Source organism: Antechinus flavipes, chromosome 1, assembly GCF_016432865.1.
Source record: "Antechinus flavipes isolate AdamAnt ecotype Samford, QLD, Australia chromosome 1, AdamAnt_v2, whole genome shotgun sequence".
Taxonomy (NCBI): Eukaryota; Metazoa; Chordata; class Mammalia; order Dasyuromorphia; family Dasyuridae; genus Antechinus; species Antechinus flavipes.
The window spans coordinates 674,165,626-674,185,127 of record NC_067398.1 but is presented as its reverse complement, the minus strand read 5'-3'; the positions used below and the strand labels follow the sequence as shown (position 1 = coordinate 674,185,127).

General features: G+C 50.6%; 1 protein-coding gene across 1 annotated transcript; it reads right to left on the bottom strand.

Annotated features, from left to right (window-relative positions):
• Positions 1-857: 857 nt before the first annotated feature.
• TMEM161A (transmembrane protein 161A) lies at positions 858-14,209 on the bottom strand. The gene is made up of 12 exons (XM_051972307.1): positions 14,060-14,209; positions 11,917-12,020; positions 11,595-11,675; positions 11,321-11,418; positions 10,662-10,818; positions 9,843-9,994; positions 9,187-9,247; positions 7,407-7,550; positions 7,145-7,261; positions 6,646-6,820; positions 1,852-1,948; positions 858-1,772 (listed from the first exon to the last, which is right to left on the bottom strand). The coding sequence occupies exons 1-12, from the start codon at positions 14,060-14,062 to the stop codon at positions 1,522-1,524; spliced, it is 1,440 nt and encodes a 479-aa protein (XP_051828267.1). The 5' UTR covers positions 14,063-14,209; the 3' UTR covers positions 858-1,521.
• Between the last annotated feature and the right edge of the window lie 5,293 nt (positions 14,210-19,502).

Genomic DNA, 19,502 nt, shown 5'->3' with positions numbered 1-19,502 from the left:
TGTAAAATGGGTTACTAGATGATCCCACAGTTTCTTCCAGTCCCACAGATCCATGGCAGCCAGGCCATGAGAGCACAGGGTACTCTGGGTTTAGGGACAAGTGGGGAGCAAATCTTTCCTCCTGCTCCAGGGGCGCCACCAACAAAAGATGGCCTGCCCACTAGAGTGGTCCGTTGGTGGTGGAAGACCCCTGAGGTTGCAGAGCTGTAGGTGAGAGTGCAGAGCTCTCAGGGGCAGTGAGGGCTAAGGAGGGGATCCCTAGCCCGAGGTGGCAGGTGCCAAGCAGGTTCATGGGTGGATCAAACCAAAGTATCCCCAAAGAGAGGCACAGAAAGGGGGACCTGCAGAGGTGATAGGGGGGAGGTCAGGATAACCTCGCCCCCGCCCCTTCCAGCCCTTCTGACCCTATCCACTCAAAAGTCATGATGGATGGGATTCAGCCCTACGAGGCTTGAACCAGGCCAAAGGGGTGAAGGACCTTCTTGCCTCAGAAGAATCAGCCCCCAAACCTCTCCTTTAAACCCCATCTTCCAGCTCTTAAATCTTAAGTTCCAGATGGCCTAAGTTGGAGGAACCAGGAGAGGTGAGCAGGCTACAGGAAGGGAGAGAATTGCTGTAAAAGGACAACAATAAGCCTACTTATTATTAGATATATAAATTATAATATATAATATATAAATAATATTATTGCAATAAGCCTCAGACTCACTGCACTCCCAGAGGCAGAGCAGACCCTCCTGACCCAAGCAATGATGGCCTTGACAGCCTTCTACACAGTAACCTTTATCCTCCTTTCTTGAATTAAATGGGCCCATAACCAAAGGTTCGTGAATTAAAAAAAAATTCTGATAACTGTATTTCAATATAATTGATTTCCTTTGTAATCTTATATATTTTATTTTATGCATTTAAAAATTTTATTCTGAGAAAGGGGTGCATAGATTTCACCAGAATGCCAAATGGGTCTGGGATACAATAAAAGGTTGCAAACCCCTGAATTAAAATAAGGAGCAAATTCAGCCGAGGAAGGAGAACACTTCGGCAACCCTCCATGGGCCAAGGAGACTCTTCTGTCTGTCGGTCAGTCTTTCCCTCCTTCCCTCCTTTCTGAGTCAGAAATGGGGTTTCCCGCCACCCCCAGCTCTAACCCCGATTCTAACGGTCCCTCTCCTGGAAAGGCGAATTCATCATGACCCCTTTTCTCACCACCCTGGTCAAAGATCCAAGAGACCAGCCCAGCTCCCAGGAGTCAGCAGAGGTCAAAGGAGGGAGGAGAGGCGGGGTCCGAGCCAGGGCAGAGCTCCGGGGGCCGTGGTCTCAGGCACTGTGGGTGAAACTGGTGGCCGCGCAGGGGAGGAGTCCTGAGCAGAGGCAGCGGCCGCCCTCCCCCTCAGCCCCGCTCGGCGCCGAAAGGCCGAGGCTCCCTGTGGGCCCTGGCGCACACCGGGCCAAGGGGCAGGGCCGGCAGACCTGGCGAGGAAGGCTGGACAGGCACAGGAGCCCAGCCCTCCCCGAGGGAGCCTAGGAAGACGCCAGGCGCTGGTGGAAGTAGAGGCCGAAGAGGCTGGTGAGCAGCTGGCAGGCGGCCGCCCACCAGGTGAGGAAGGCCAGGAGGCCCCGACAGAAGGCGGGGCAGAAGAGCCCACTCAGGGCACCCAGGATCTGGGAGACCGTGGCTTGCACCTCGTCGTCTCCGGCGGGGGCGGCCGGGGCCGGCGCAGGGGCCGGCCTGGGGGGGCGGCTGGAGGGCCCCAGGCCCCAGGAGTAGCCACCTGTGGAGACAGGTAGTGGGCGGTGAGGGCACGGAGCCGGGGCCGGTCCGCTCCGGCCCCCAGGCAGCCCCAGCCTTACCTAGAGTCTTCAGCAACAGCGTGAGGTGCAGCGTGAGGATGATGGGGGCCAGGTACTGCAGGCTCACCACCGAGACGTAGCAGTAAATCCGGGTGATCTGGGGGGAGGGGGAGGCAAGGGTCAGGGCGGAGCCGCTGGTCCCAGACTGCTGCTGGCCAGACTTCCAGGGGGGCCCCCCACAGGCAGAGGGGCGAGAGGAAAGCCTCGGAGATCATGGCTCCTACTTTTCAGTCTGACAAAGCACGGCAGCCCCCTGAAGTAAGGAGGACATTTCTGGACCACATCCCCATTTGACAGATGGAAAAACTAAGGTTTGGACATCCATGACTTGTTCAAGGTCCCAAAGCCACTCAGTGATGGAGCCAGGGTTTGAACCCAAGTTTCTGATTCCAAATACAGCTTTCTCTATGCTACACACAATGCTGCCTCAAGGTCCCCAAAATGGGGAAATGAACCAGACTCCCAAGTCCTGGATTGGAATCCCACCCTCACTAAACGGCCTCCCTACTCACATCCCTTCCCAGCTCAGCCCTCCTCCCCAGAGCTCCCAAAGTACAAGTCAGAGTGGGCTTCTCCCTATTACCTTGAAGGCCAAATTCTAATTCCTCAGGCTCTTCACAGTCTGGATCCAGCCCTCCAGCCTCCCTACCCTTCCCGGCGGGCCTTTTTCCTACATCTCCTCCCATCTGTCCATCCCCTGGGCCTGGAGTGCACGCTCTCCCCTCCGCTGAGAAACACTCACTGCTTTCCAAGCTCGCTTGAAATCCTTCTTTGTAGGAGGATCCTGATCTCCCCAGTGCTAATTACTTTGTGATATGTGTGTTAGCATGTATATTTATAAATATGTACATGTAACTACTTGATGTATATCACATCAACATATATAAACATATATGTATTATACAGGTGTATACATGTATGTATGTGTGTATAATCTACTCCATATTCCATTAGGGGAGCCTATATAAGTATATACTTGTACTATATCCTTATACAGGCCCAGAATGTATCACATATATGTATATGCACGTGTATGTACATTGCATGTTCATGCACATCATGTATATGTACGTTGCACGTTCATGCACATCATGTATATGTACGTTGCACGTTCATGCACATCATGTATATACATATATGTATCTAGGTTCCCTGATGGAATCTAATTCCTATATGTTTATGTGTGTATCTTTGGAAATATATGTATACTTTCCTAATGGAACAGAAGCTAATAAGCATGTGTAAGCATGAATGTATGTATATAAATGTGTGTGCATGTACACATAGATCTATGGAGGCTCCCCTAATAAAAAGAAGTCTAACCAACATGCATGTGCATTGCATGTACACGTATGTATGCACACGTGTGTAAGAAAGCTCCCTTGATGGAATGGAATCTAACATATACACATGTGTGTGTGTTTATATGTAGTCACACACACATGTATGTCTCCCCTAATAGAAGGGCATGTAGGCTCCCAGAAGACAGGGGTTTAAATTTTGAGTCTGCATTGCCAGCCCCTCCCCCAGACCTGGCGCACAGTAGGTGTGGAGGCCCGATCAACGGATTGATGGGTATGTGACCAAGAATGCCCTTTCAAGCCAGTCCACTTCAGTTTCCTCTGCTACAAAGTGGAGAAGGTCCTTTTTCCCAGGGAAATCAAACATTTAGGGGATTCCCCACAAGGGAATAGAATCAAAAGGCACACAGGAAGATCCCTGGTACAGGTTTGTACAGAGTCTACTCTATAAGCTGGAGACCGGGGTAAATGGAGTAAAATGAACTAGCTTCCCCCAAAGGAGCTGACCTTCTAATGGGGGAGACGCCCAGTATCTGCATAAATGTTTCTAGAACAAAATCTAAAGTGGTTCAATGCAAGAGAGCTTGGGGTGGGCAGGAGAAGGGGACAAGAAAGGCATTGGGGAGACAGTGAAGACTCGGGTCTTCCAGCTCGGGGGCCCACCCTGCGGAGGTGGGAGAGGCCGTTGTGGGGGAGGAGCAGAGAGGAGTCGCGTCTGGTTGGGTCACTAAGGCAGGAAGGGAAGCAACACCCAGAAACCGGGCCCCGCGATGAAGGCCTTTCGAAGCTAAACAAGGCGGCTGACGTTTGGTCCTAGGGACAAGAGGAAGTCGCTTAGAGTGTTTGGGCAGATCTGCCCTTCAGAGGAGTTCCTTTGGCAGAAGCAGGGAATGGGAAGAGAGGCGAGGCAGAAGATCGAGTAGGAAGCTGCTGCAATCATCGGGTGAGAGGTGGGGAGGGTCTGGACTCCGGTGGATAGGAGGGGTGGGAGAGCAGCAGATACGGATCGACTCCAGAGAGTGAGGAGTCAGGGCAGCGGAGAGGTGGCGGGCTGGTGACCACTTGGGCTGGAAGGAAGGGAGCCGGCAAAGAGGGGAGCTTGGGAGTCCTCGGGGACATCCAGGAGGCCACTGGAGACGCAAAATCGTAGGTGAGCAGAGACTGAGGCTGCGAGTTATCTACAGGCTAACCCCACAGGAGCTGGGGAGATAACGGAGGGAAAAGGAGGGGCCGGGGATAAAATCTGGGGGGCTGGGAGGCCTGAAGAGGCAGCAAAGAGAATGAGGAGGGGCTCAGCAGCTAGGAGGGGATCAGGAAAGGACAATGGGAAAAACCAGAGACCAGAGAGACTCCGGGGGTGGGGCGCTCGACCACCCAGCTGCAGCAGACAGTGGAGCAGCAGGAGGGCTGAGAAAAGAAAACAAGATTTGGCAATGAAGGCACAGTTGGGTTCCTCGTGGTGGCACCCGCCCATTGTTTCTGGAGGAGGCGAAGGCTGAGGGGTCAACTGGACTCAGGAGTTCTGAGCTGCTAAATTATCCGTGCTAAGTCTAGGCCAATGTGAAGAGCTCCCGGGAGGAGAGAGCCACCAGGCTGCCTGAGAAAGATAAAAGGAGGGAGGGAAGGAGGAAGGAAGGAAAGGAGAAAAGTAAATCGCTAGATCATTTGTAACTTTGGAGAGAGCTATTTTAGGTGAATGATAAAGAAGGGATATTGAATAAGATATAGACAAAAACAGACCGGACAAAATAAGTGGGAATAAGTAAAAACGGCAAATGGGACTTTTTTCCCCTAGAAAGCAAGACTAAACAGTTGACAAAGGGAAGAGATACAGGACAACAGCTCCAGGATGGCCCAAGTGGCAAAGGCCATTAGGGGCGTGATTTAGGCATATTTAAAAAGGGTTGGGGTAGGGGAACGTAACCTAAGAAAGACAGGAGGGAATGAGATCAGAAGTGGGGGGCGGCCTGGATGAGGGGAAGGGTAATTTCTCTGATAGTGTGAGGGAAAGGAGACAAGAACAGGAGCTGGTGGCTTTGTGGTGAAAAGACTGGGAGAAAAGTAAGCTCTAGCCTGAATCTTCTCAGAGACCGGGTCTCGAGGTGAGAGGGCAGGAGGAGGTGGGAGAGAAGTTTTGGAGCAGTGAGATGAGGATCAATCAGGAGCAGCCAAAGGACTGTCAGCTGCAGCGGGGCCCGGCGGGAGTTGGGGAACACAGATGATCGCCAGTCAGCAAGTTCTGCCACGTTCTCCAGTTCTGCTCAGAGCCCGTGAGGAGAGGAGGAGGCAGATGGCGGGAGGAACCCAGAACCCAGATTTGGCAAGAGGTGATGGAGCAAGGAGTTGAGGGATTCCAGAGCAGAAAACAAATATGACTGAAGGATGAAAGGGCCGACTAGAAGAAAGTAAGGGAGCTTGAAATGATATGGAAGTGATAGCTATCACTGCACCCCACTATGTCCTTGCCAAATCTTTTCCATCTCCATGAACCCCAAGACCCAACTCCAGCCTTGGTCTCTCACCAGGACTACTGCTGGATCCTAAACAGCCTCCCCACTTCCACACTCTTGCCCACGCTCCCAGGGGCATTTTCCCAAACTCCTCTGTTCCCAGATTCCTCTCCCCTGCTCACACATCTGCTAGGGCTCCCCTGGACTCCAAGGAGAAAGTCTGCATCCCTCAGCTGGCCCTTTAACACCCTGCAATGGCTGTGAAAGCCCGGACCCCCCGCCCTGTCACACACCCTCTGCCCAGCAGGCAGAATTGCTTCACTCCATACCAAGAACACCCACGTCTCCCCTTCATTCTCCCCGATTCTACTCCCACCTTCCCCAAGAAGCTCTCCATCACCACCCAGATCCAACCTGGGCCAAACCCAAATCCTCCCCCGAACCCCCCGGGGACTCGCATGTGAATCATTTGCTCAACATTTCCCATTCTCAACCACGCCAAGGGAATCCTTCCCATGCCGACAGAGAGCTGGACTTGGGGCCAGAGAAGAGCTGAGTTCCAATCCTGCCTCAGACGAAGCCCATCTAAGGGACTCCAGCGCACTAAGGGGCTGACGATGATCAAAACCTCCGTCGCGGGGCTCTCGGGAGCATCAGACGAGGTCGTGGCAAGCTTTCCGACGCTACATTAAAGCAACCGAGTCTCCAAAGTTCTGAACAATTATTCCATCGTTTGTTTCCCTGGGATTGCTCCAACTTTACAGATGGAGAAACTGAGGCAGACAGGGGTTAAGTAACTTGTCCAGGATCACACAGCTACTGAGACAGCTTGTGAACTCAGATCTTCCTGGTGTTGAGTCCAGCTTTCTACATCCCTGAGACCCCGAACTACCCGAATAAATGCCAGTTACTGTAAATCACACTCGATAGACAGGCTGTAACACGGCTGGAAGGGCCTGCACTCAGCGGGCCTGTCCCCCAGCTCTCTCCCGGACCGGGCCTGCATTCGGACGCCCCACGCGGCCGCCCCAGGGCCCCCCTACCCTGCGCTGGATCTCCAGGGCACCGATGCGCCCGGCCTCCTTCCTCATCTGTTCTACCCAGCGCTGCGCCAGGCACAGGTAGGCCTGCAGGTGGGGCCTGGTCACGGCCAGGCGCAGCAGGCACAGGGCCAGCACCAGCCACAGGCGCACCGAGTCAAAGGCAGAGTCGGACAGTCTGCAAGAGCGGGGAGAAGGAGGGGTCAGGGGGCCCAGAGCCAGCCCGGCCACCTGGGCTCCAGCCGGAGGTCCCCAGCCCGGCCCACCCTGACGAGGGCAAAGCCCCCAGCGTCTGCTCCCCTCAGGAGAGGCTCGGCCCCGTTACACAGAACCGGACGGGAGACCCAAACCTAGAGAATAAAAGTGACACAAAGTCACCCAAGCACCGGGCGGCGGCCCCGGGGGCTCTGGCACCAGAGCGCACTGTGGTTGTGCCCCGAAGTCCCTGAGGAGACCCTGCCAGCCCTCCGCCCTCCCGTGGTCCCCGGCCCGGGATACACACAGCTGGACGGGGGCCGTCTTTCCCACGGGGGCTTGCAGGAGGAAGTCCCGGGCAATGGGTTTGATCCACAGACACAAAATCAGCACTGGAGCCAGGAAACTCGTATGGAGCGCGAGCCTGCAGTTCCAGGGAGAGGCAGGAAAGGTAAGCAGGGGGGAACCTCCCTAGCCCCCAAAGCGTTGGGGGACCTGCCCTCCTGGGGCCGCTCTTCCCATGCGCCCCTAGACCCCGCCAAGCCCCATCCTCCCCCAAGCCACATAACTGGAGCAGGGGTCGATCGGCTGCCAGGTGCAGCGCGTCCAGGTGGGTCTGAGCCAGGCGCAGGCCGGGGAACGTGAGGCAGGCCCCCAGGACAGAGCACACGGCGACCAGGGCCAGGCGGAAGGTCAGCTTGGTCAGGGGGATCCTGCAGGAAGAATACAGCGCGCAGTGGGCAAAGGACACGGGGAGGGGAAAGAGCCCCGAGCCTGAGCCCTGCCAGCCGCGGACTGCGGCTGTGCAAGCCACTCCACACCCCCAGCCTCAAGTACAAGGAGGGAGGGCGAGGTGATTCCCTAGCTCCCTTTTAGCTTCCACATTTTATGGGATAAGAGCTGTTTCAGCTCTGACATCCTGTTCTAAGGGTCCTCCCAGCCCTGACCTCCCGGGTTCTAAGGGCCCTCCCAGCTCTGACCTCCTGGGTTCTAAGGGCCCTCCCAGCTCTGACCTCCTGAGTTCTAAGGGCCCTCCCAGCTCTGACCTCCTGGGTTCTAAGGGCCCTCCCAGCCCTGATCTCCTGAGTTCTAAGGGCCCTCCTAGCTCTGACCTCCTGGGTTCTAAGGGCCCTCCCAGCTCTGACCTCCTGGGTTCTAAGGGCCCTCCTTCTATCCCATTCCTTCAAGTTTCTCAATATTACTTCTCTCTCCTCCTTCCCCCTGGCCACAGAAGACATCCCTAGGCTTGCATTCAATCCCTCTACCTGTGCTCTTGACCCTGCACCCTCCAAGGCCTTGCCCCGGCCATCATCCCCTCTCTCTTGTGCCTCTTCAGTCTCTCCCTTGCCACCAACCTGAGCTGCTCCTTGTCTTCTCCATGACTCCGAGGGAGAGCCGCCCCAGGGTCTGTCCTGAGCCCCCTCCCCCTCCCAGCCATTCTCAGGCCCAGATCCAATCATGCTGTTCCTCTGCTTAAATTATCTTCAGAGGATCCTGACTCCCTAGAAACAATTTCATACTCCTCTGCCTAGCATTCAAGGCCTGGTACTCCTGGTACTTTCTAGTCTTGCCTCATTTTACTTCCCCGGCCACACTGCAAACTCTCTCTGCTCCCAAAACCTCCCACCTCCATTCCTTGACCCATACTGTTTCCTATGCTAGGGAAGCCCTCCCCCCTCCATTCTTCACTTACAGAATTCCAAACCATGTCCTAAATGCCACCTCCAGGAGGCCTTCCTTGATCTTCCCCAGTTGGAAGCAAGGTTCCCCATCAGACCTCACAAAGCTCTGTGTTCACACCTCTTGAATTCAGTGAGGTTGGTCTTTTTTAAGTGCTTACTGTGTGCTAAGCATTTAACATGTAACCCAGTCTATTAGAATCGGCTGTGTCTGAGGGATCCGCTGAGCCTGGCACTGTGTCTACTTTTCTATTCTTTCAAGTCCACTGGACCTTTCACCTTCCCTTCCAGATCCTAGCACTGTTCAGTTTATTTTTCTATTTACATCCCCGGAACTTAACCTAACAAATAATTTTTCCTTCACTCATTAATGAATACTTTTTTCCCCCCTGGGGCAATTGGGGGTGACTTGCTCAGGGTCACACAGACAGGAAGTGTGATGTGTCTGAGGCCAGATTTGAACTCAGGTCCTCCTGACTTTAGGACTGGTTCTCTATCCACTGTTCCATCTAGCTCCCAGTGAATGCTTACTGAATTAAACCAGCCCCTCCCAGCTCTGGCATTCTAGAACACCTGTTCCTTGAGCCTTCTGGAAGGGACCGGAAGTGTCAGGAAATCCCAACATGCGAGGTTCCCCTAACCCAGCCTCCCCCCCAGCTCACCTACTTACCACCAGTCCCAGCCGTGTTTCTTCAGCACGGGCTCTAGCTTTTGGGTGATGCTGGCCAGTCCTGTCACAGAACGGGAAAGAGCTAACATCGGCAACTGCCAGCAGGAGGGACCGGGCTGAGCCGGGGCAGGGTCCCCACGTCCCGCATCCCTGAAAGGCCCTTCCTCTCTGACCCTCTGACGCTCCCCCCAGGGACCACCTTCTCTTTGAAGCCTTTCCTGGCTCTGCAGCCTTAACACACAAAATGCTTCCTCTTAATCTTTCATGGCGCACGTGCCCATCGTGGGGCATCTCCCCACCAACCCAGACTCGCGGGACCCCAACCGAAGCCCAGGGAAAGGCAGCGGGAGCCTCTGGCGGGAGAGCCACCTTAGTGATGGGCAGGCGCTCTCTCAGGTTCGGGGGCCAGAAGCAGGAAGAATGGAGCAGGGGCACGTGGGGGGAACATGACATGTTAGCTTCCTAGTGTAGCCATCCTGAAGGGGAAAGGCTGCTCTGTGAATGATCTCTGTGGAGGGCTCCAAGCAATGGCAGGATGACCCCTCCTCAGGGACGCGGATGGCACCTGAGGCCTTTGGAAGTCCTTCCACCTCAGATTCAGGAACTGTCCATCTCAAACCCCAAGCCCCTGGCCCAGCCCCACGGCCCCCACGGACCTGGCTCCAGTCCAAACTCCAGGATGTCCTCCCGGACCACCAGCACCAGCATGGCCAGAAGCAGGAAGATGAAGGCAAAGGCAAGGCAAACGGAACGCTCCCCCCCCTCCTCCGAGGAGAAGTACAGGCGCATCACGGTCAGGAACACCTTGCTGGGGGGAACAGCTAAGGATTTACTCAGGCTGTTTGATGGGCAGTGGGGTGGGAGAACACAGGGAGCAGGTCTGGAGATGGGGGAGGAACAGGGATCGGGAAGCTACCTGAGGGAGACTCCTCCTTTACTCTACCTGGTCCCCAGTGAGATATCGGTGCACCCCTCAAGAAGCCAAGGAAAAGCCTGGACGTGACACTCAGGAAACCTGGGTACAAGTGTCTGATGCTTATGCCCTCCCAGCTCTGCCATCCTGGGCTTTAAGGGCCCTCCCAGCTCTGACCTCCTGGGTTCTAAGGGCCCTCCCAGCCCTCACCTCCTGGGTTCTAAGGGCCCTCCCAGCTCTGACCTCCTGGGTTCTAAGGGCCCTCCCAGCTCTGACCTCCTGGGTTCTAAGGGCCCTCCCAGTTCTAACCTCCTGGGCTCTAAGGGCCCTCCCAGCTCGAACATCCCAGGTTCTAGGAGCCATCCCAGCTCTGACATCCCAGGTTCTAGGAGCCATCCCAGCTCTGACATCCTGGGCTCTAAGGGCCCTTCTACTGACACTCTCCCTGCTCCGAGGTTCTGTGCTTCTGGCTTTACCTGCCACGCTCCCTCCCCAGCTTCCTCTCTGCCCCTGCCCAGGCCAAGCCGGGGGACACAGGCCCCCTCCCCGGGCCGTAGGATACACAGAGAAGACGATAGTGAGAAGACACCAGAGCACCCCGATGTTGGCCTCCTTGGCAGGGTCCACCACGCAGTAGTAGGCCTCGGTGAAGAGGTAGACGCCACAGGCATAGAGCGCGAAGTCCACGAACCACTGATACTCAGAAAAGTACCTCAGCACTGGGGCAGGAGTCAGGAGGGAGGCTGTCTGATGGCTGGCCGAGGGGTCCAGGCCAGCCAGGCTCCCCATCCTCCCATTCATCCCAAACCCCGTGGAAAGAACAGGAAGGGGGGGAAAACAGGCTCTGTTGCTGGCAGAAACTCGAGGGATCACTGGGGGCAGCACTGTCCAATACAGAGATCCCTGGCTCCAGAGTCCCAGGAGCTGGGTTCAAATCCTGCTTATCAATCAGGCACTAAATGGTCTCCCTGACTCTCAATTTCACCAACTGTAAAAATTAGGGGGTTGGGCCTTGGTCTCTGAGGCCCCTTCTTGCTTTAGATCTGGAACATAAGCTCTAGCACTCACGGCAGTTTGGGCACACAATGAGCACTCAGTAGATGCTCATGCATTCATCCCATCATTTAGTGAGTCCACCTCCCTCAAAGGTTAGAAGGGAATCCATAAAGGGGGAGTCCCCTCCCACACTCAGGGGTTGGGGGCAGGTGAGGCTGTGAGTACCAAGTGCATCGATGGCTGTGATGGGGCTCGTCTCCAGCTGAAGGTTGATGTCTCGGGGCACAGACAGAGGCTTTTCCTCATTGAGGCCATTGGCCCTCCTGAGCCAGAGAGGAGGATGGGTCAGGCCCCCCAGATGCCCCCCGCAGATTACTGACCCTCCTCCCAGCACAAGGTGTGCTGCTTCCTCAGGCCACAACCCTGAGAGGGGCTGGGGCCCCTGGACGGCTGACCCGGAGGCTGACTGGGGCCAGGGTGGCAGAGAAAAGCCGCTCACCTTTCCTTCTTGCTTTTTGGCTTCGGTTTCCCCGCCAGAGCCCGAAGCTCCTCATCAGTCGGGTGTTTGTAGCGGAACAGGCTAGAGATGGGCAGGGGATGGAGAGACGCTGAGAGGAGTGAACTGGGATGGGGCAGCGGGCACCACATCCGGAAGGGTTTGGAGAGACAGGCTCAGAACCCAAAGGAGGGCTAGCAGGAGGGCTGGGCACCCAACGGGGAGGGAGGCAGGGTCCAGAAGCCTTAGCGGCCAGGAGGGAATGTCAGATATGGGGGAGACCTCGGGAAAGCGAAGGAAGGAGGAAAGGAAGCAGGGGTCTCACCTCCCATTGCAGAGCAGCCATCGGGCAAAGGAGAAATGCGGGGCCATTCTGTGCATGAGGCTAGCTGTGAGAAGACTCACAACCAGCTGGACGCCCATGACCGCCTGGGGAGGGAAGCCCTATGTTAGTAGGGAAACAAAAGCCACGCTGCAGGACTGACCGCCCAAGAAACCCGATCCACCTGCCCTGGCTGCTCCTGCTTTGAGCCTTGGGGTGGACTATTAATAGAGGCTCTGGGCCTAGGGAAGCCTGGGCCAGATTAAGGCCTCAGAGAACCCAAGCTACAAACAGTCCCAGCCATAGCAGAGCTAGAGATGGCCCCCGATGGTAAAAAGATGGAGGAGGAGGAAGTTACCTTTGGGCTACGAGCCAGGACCCCCAGAAGTGAGATGTTTGAACAGGGCCAGACCCCCACCCTGAGCCATTGCACCCCAATGAGCTGAAGACAAAGGAGGCATGATGACTGTATAGCTGGGCCAGGGGGCCAGATGAATCCCACCTTGTTCCCTCCTGGCCTGGCCTTTTTGTCTTGAAAACCTGCAGCCCAACAGATATGAGTGTGATGACTTGTGACTCCAGCAGGAGTCCAGTTTTGGGAAAAGCCACGGGAAGGGGCGTAGGAATCTCCAGCCTCCTGGTCAAAGGGCTCCTTACTCCTTTCCTCTCACCTCCAAGTTCAGCTCAGTCTAGGCAACAGGGTGATTGAGTTTCCAATTCCATTTTATAATATTTTTTCAACCAAAGTTAACAAACAAGAAGTTTGTACTGGTCTTTTGGGCAACCATGGTCTAGGAACACTGCTTCAATTTCTGGCCCCAAATCTGCTCTAAACCCTTTCTCCATTCTATAAAGCTAACCTCTATTCATTTTTAATAAATCCTTCCTCTTGCCTAAAACCCTTCCTTTCCTCCTTCTTTCCCTTCTCTTCCTCCCTCCCTTCCTTCTTCTTTCCTTCCTTCCTCCCTTCCTTCTTCCCTCCCTTTCTCTTTCCTTCCTCCCTCTCTTTTCTCTTCTTCCTTGCTTCCTTCTTTCCTTCCTTCCTCCCTTCCTTCTTCTTTCCTTCCTTCCTCCCTTCCTTCCTCCTTCTATTCCTTCTTTCCTTCCTCCCTCTCTTTTCTCTTCTTCCTTTCTTCTTTCCTTCCTTCCTTCTTCCATCCCTCCTTCCTTCCTCCTTCTATTCCTTCTTTCCTTCCTTCTTCCCTCCCTCCCTCCCTTTCTTCCTTCCTTATCTGTAATGTCATTGATATTTGTGAATTCACGAAGAATAAAGAGAGATTAGGTGACTTTTCCAGGAGCACTCAACCAAGACCATCCAGGCAGAACTTGAAAATGCTCTCCTGGACTCTGAGGCTGGCTCCCTAGATTATGGTCTGGGGGACACCTGGTCTCTAACCTAGAATCCTTTCAGAGGGTCCCTAAGGTAAAAACTTTTCATTATAATATTAAGTGGTTTTAACTCCTAATAAAGTAATTATCAATAGATGAAATACATAAACAAAATCTCTTGGGGGGGTCCTCAGTTTTTAAGAGTGAAAAAGAGTCTTGAGAACAGAGTTTGAAAATCGCTGGCCTAGGTGGCAAAATTAATAATAATAATAATACCCCACGTGGTCCTCACAACCACCTCCTGAGGTGGGTACTCCAGGGAGATACTACTTTTCTTGGGTCACTCAGCTCCTACGTGCTAGAAGCCAGTCCTCCTGACTCCAAGTCCAGCCTCTCTCTTGGTGGGGACCCTCTAACTGGAGGCGGGGAAGGGGGAAGCTGAGAGGTAGTTTGGGGTTAGTGCAGAGAGCCTCGGAGGAGCCCTTCTCCTAAACTTGGGTTCAGAGATTTGCCAGCTGCTGTGTGACCCAAGGAAGATACCTCTAACCTCTCGGAACTTGCGTTTCCTCATCTGTAAAATGGGACTAATCATCATCACCCTCCTCCCGACAGCGCCCTCCTACGTATGGAGTGGTTGAGAGCTAGTGGAGAGAAGCGCTCAGCCAGTTTAAAGCGTTATGTAAATGTCAGCGATTATCAGATGGTTATTAATATTAATTATCATAATTATCATCAACCGGAGGTCTCCCTCCTCCCCTCCTCGCCTTCGGGAGTAGGGGTGTCCCGCTTTTATCCCTCCCCCGAGCCCCAACCTCACCATCTTGGCGGCGAAAGCAGCCCCTCGACAAGCCGGACCGGACCCTAGGACAGGACGGACCCCGAACCCCACGGGGACCTTTAAATGACTCTCCGGCTCCAGCGAGGTCTCCGCGCCATAGACCGGACTCCTGGGCCAATCCTGACCAGTTTCGTCACCGACGGACAGTCCTTAGAACCAATCATCGAGTGTAAAAGGTCCCAAAGAGGAAGCGGCCCGGGGAGAAGGCGGGTGAAATCGTTCTCCACACCTGCATTCCTTGGCATGCCGGGAGTTATAGTTTTCCGAGTGTTGAGCCTCTGGCTGGACACGAGGGTGAGCAGTTTACCTTGCAGCTGCTGGAGCACGCCTAGAGAAAGAAGACTTATCTAAAGTATTACAGACAGAGTAAATGGATTTACTATCAAATACAATATCAATCAATCAATCAACCAATCAAATATCAAATATAAAAGCTTTTTATAAAACCTTTTGGCTATATTATGTTATTATAAAGATAATCAACTTTGAATGGCTTAGGAATCCCGATCCAAACAATAATCAACTACACTTTACTGGAGGATTCCTGATGAAACAAGCTACCCACCTCCAGAAAGAGAAGTGATGGATTTATAAGGGGTCAGCAGATATCTGGATCTTATCTTGGGTCACTTAATTAGATGATGCAAATGAGCCATTGATGAGTAGTTGTCAGCTAGCTCTTAGAGAATTCTTCAATGACCCTGTTAAATATTTCCTATCCATCCTGCTTCTTTATATATATTTGTTGCTATCTTATTTCCTCCATTAGTGTATAAACTTCTAAGGACCGGGCTTTCCTATCCATCCTGCTTCTTTGTATATATTTGTTGCCATCTTATTTCCTCCATTAGTGTATAAACTTCTAAGGACCTTATCCATCCTGCTTCTTTGTATATATTTGTTGCCATCTTATTTCCTCCATTAGTGTATAAACTTCTAAGGACCTTATCCATCTTGCTTCTTTGTATATATTTGTTGCCATCTTATTTCCTCCATTAGTGTATAAACTTCTAAGGACGGCTTTCCTATCCATCCTGCTTCTTTGTATATATTTGTTGCCATCTTATTTCCTCCATTAGTGTATAAACTTCTAAGGACTAGGCTATCTTTTACCTCTTTGTATCCCCAGATTTACCACAGTGCCTAGTAAGTAGGCACTTAATCATGTTTATTGATTGCTTGTATGACCTCTCTTGAAAAAGCCTGGAGGCCACGAAGTGGATTCTTTCATTCTTCTAAGGCATTGCTTCTTAGTCCATTCCCACAATCTCACTTGGGTAGCTTATGTAGAGAACATACTTTGGTCATTTCCCCCAGCTGCTTCCTTCATATCATTCTTTAGGCTTGGCTAGTCCTCAGTGGAAATTGCTAAGATTCTATTCTGGCACTGGAGAAATCAGGGACCATTTGCTCTCACCACCTGCTTCTATATTCCTTTACACATTTTGCACAAGTGTAATGGTCAAAATATTCAAACACTGAGTCCATTCTTGCTAGTCTTCCCTTTTAACTGTGAATTCCTTGAGAACAGGGACTCATCTCCTTTTTTTTTTTTTTTTTTTTTTGGTATCCCCAGACTTAACACAATGTCTGGAACATAGTAGGTGCTTAATAAATGCTTGTGGACTTGACTGTTTATAATATATTGCCAATATCTTGAGTGAACTGGAGCTGGTCTTAATCAGTGTTGATACAGAGATGACCTCTGGGTATGGACATGCCAACGTGTCCACTTCCTGCTTAATACCTACAACTTCCTTAGTAAACTTCAGGCTTACTCTACTTCAGTTCAGATACAGATACAGATATCACTTAGTCCAAGTCTTTTTATGAGCTGCAATGGAATTTTTCTCAAATGTCTCTCATAGAAAAAAGTCTTTCCATTTTTACCTTCACCTCTAGACAGGGTCCCATGAGTCCTGGGAACAGCAAGCTACATGCACCTGGTGTTGAGCTCAAGCTTTTATTGTATGCAAACTTTCAGTTTTTGCTGAAATTTCACTTCATTTAGGATATACCCTTGTGGATACCCTTAGGATATCAAAAATAGCATTACCTCTCAAAAATAAATTTTCATATAAGATGATTAAATATATGACAAGAATCTGACAAGAATCAAGGCAAGAAGAAGAACTAAAGAAGAACTAGGCAAGGGGGGATCATGGAAGTCTGGAAAGTAGTGTCCAGAAGAGGGTGGCCAATGGTGTAGGAGGCTACAAAGAAATCAAGAAGGATGAAAGAATTGAGAAAAGGCCATAAAATCATGAAACTAGTCTTATAATAAAGCTTAAGTTTGAAATCAGGTCTTCTAAGTAACTGACCCACTCTGTCTAGCACATTTTCCTTTTTCTACACATTTCAGACATCCTAGACTCTGCCCTCACCTTGAGAGGCTTGCAGAGAGGAACTGTCTTTTCATTATGCAAGCTGACAAAGGGTTCCAGTGGGCCAGAACTCATCATCACTTCTGAGTTTTGGCAACCTTTTACAGTCACCCTGTGTCTGCCTGGTAGTAGGATGCTTCCCATAATTCAGTTAGGAACTCTGGAACCATTAACCTGATAAATAAAACCAGCAAACATTTACTATGCTGAGTGGGGTAGGAAAAATAAATTTGGAGAAAAAAAATCATGCTTGGTTTTGTGGTACAAGGAACTGGAAATTGAGTGGATGTCCATCATCTGGAGAATGGCTGAATAAATTATGGTATAGGAAGGTAATGGAATATTATTGTTTTATGAGAAATGATGAGCAGGCAGATTTCAGAAAAGCCTGGAAAAATTTATATGAACTGATGCTGATTGAAGTGAGCAGAACCAGGAGATCATTGTATACAGTAACAGCAAGATTGTGTGATGATCCAAAATAATTCCAATGAAAAATGCCATCCGCATCCAGAGAGAGAATTATGGAGCTTGAATGTGGATTGTAACATATTATTTTCACACAGACATCTTTTTTATTTACTTTTTCTTTCTCTTGATTTTCCCCTTTTGTTCTGATTTTCTTTTACAACATGACTAATATAGAAATATATTTAAAGTAATTGCACATGCATAACCTCTGTAAGATTGCTTGCTGTCTTAAGAAGGTAAGAGAGGAAGAGAGAAAAAAATTTGGAACTCAAAAACTTACAAAAATGAATGATGAAGGATAGCTAAATGGAACCGTCATCTTGGAGTCAGCAGAACTTGGGTTCAAATTTGGCTTCAGACATTTAACACTTACTAGTTGTGTGACTTTGGGCAAGTCACTTCACTCCAATTGCCCTGCCCCTCCCCCAAATTTTATTTTTATTTTAAAAAGTGAATGTTGAAAACTATTTTTACATGTAGTTGGGAAAATAAAATACTACTGAGAGAGAGAGAAAAAATTCTGCCCCCAGGTCTGAGTGTGAGGCTAGGCTCTGTCACTAAGTGTGATTGTGTGATTTGGGATAAATCAGGAACATTCCACAGGCTTCAGTTTACTCCTCTATGAAATGAGGGGGGCTGGGGTTACTATATATAGAACTTCTCAAGATTTCTGCCCAGCCCTATTTACTGCAGGGAGGGAATGTGGTATGATGGTAAAGATCTGAGAAGATATAATCCAAAGAGATTTTAGAGATCAACATGTCCAATCATTTAATTTTACAGATGAGACAGGAAGAGATACAGACCAATAACTCTAGAGCTGGAAGAAATCTTGGAATTCATTTATTTAAACTTACCTATTTAATAGATGAAAGGAATGAGGTATAGAGAGGACAAAAAATTAACTTGTCCAGTTCTTTCTGGCAGTAGGGAATGGATCTGGGGCTTGGATTCCAAATCCTGACTTCAAAGTTCTTTGACCTAGAGCAAGGCTTCTCAAACCTCAGTTTCCTTATCTGTAAAACAATGCTGTACTACCACAGAGCTTTGCAAACTTTAATTACTATTTAAGTGGCAAATATGATGAGTAGCCAAGGAAATTCTGCATCCCGATGGGTTTCTTCACGTGATTGCTAATCTCTGTGTGTGTGAGTGTGTGTGTGTATGCGCGCGCCCGCGTGTCTCTGTGAGTGCATGACCATATATGTCTTGGAGTCTGCTCTCTCTGTGAGTGATAGGTGGGTATCAGTTCACTCTTGAGTTTGCCCTCCCCAGGTCAGCTATTCTTAGATCAATGGAATCCTGTCTCCAACATCCATCCCTTTTCAGTTTCTCCCATCATTCCTCAGCTAAGAGAGAGGAAGACAGGCTGTAAATGGCCCATGAGCCAGACAGGGCATCCCAAATGCTTTGTGTTGTCCTCACTCCAGCTGGGTACTTGCCCCAGGGACTGTCCCTGAATCCCAGAGAGGAACCCATACCATTGCCAGAAGGAGGCAGCTGCTCTCCCCTCCCCTCCACAGTTTGGGCAGTCCAGGCTCTCCCTTCAGGGCCATCTGGCTTGGTCATTTTTCATTGGGGGATGGGGTAACTGACAGCTGTTTGGGCTTCCCACTGCAAGGAGTGGGGGGTAGTAACCAACTAATTCTGAATGCTGGCAAGGGCAGGATCATAGAACATGGTTATCAAATGGAAAGAGATCTCAGAAATCATCCAGTCTGAACTTCCATCAAAGATAAGGAAACTGAGGCTAAGGGAGATTAAGTGAGAAAACATCTGAAGGAAGTTTCAAATTAAGTTATTCTGACTGTTACTTGGTATGTGCATGAGCATGGAGCTGTAGATATGCTTAGCTGTGAGGTTGCTTTTGTTTGTTTGTAACTGAACATGATAGTGAAGGAGAAACCCCTGGGTGACTCTACAAGGCTCTGGACTATAATCTGTTTGCCTGAACAACTAATGGGATAGAATACTGAAACTAGAGTTAAGAAGACCTGAGTTCAAACCTAGACTCAGCCATTTACCTGCTGTATGTCACTAGGCAAGCTACCCTGTTTGCCTCAGTTCCCTCATTTGTAAAATTTGTAAAAGTAACAGTATCAACATCCCAGGGTTGTGGAGAGGATCAAATGAGATGATATTTTCAATATGCTTAGCATAGTGCCTGACATATTAAATCCTAAAGAAATGTTAATTCACCTTGTTCTCTACTTTGTGTATGAGACTAACCTTATGTGAGACTGGTCTCACAATATATGGTGTGTATGTGTCACAGCAGTTAATAGTCATCTTTGGAAGGGCCCTTGGAGGCTTTCTAGTCCAACCCCCTCATTTTTCAGTTGAAGAAGCTGAGTCCCAGAGAGACTATGATTTGTCAAGGTTATATGTTTAGTAAGTGGCAGTCAGGATTTGAACTTCAACCCCTGACTTCAAGTCTTCTTTCATTCTGCACACCGCAATGTACTGTTCACTCACATTCACAGAGTGCTGTAAGATTTGCAACATTTTTATCTCATTTTCTCAATGGATTCTCTCAACAATCCTTTAAACTGAGTACAATGACTATC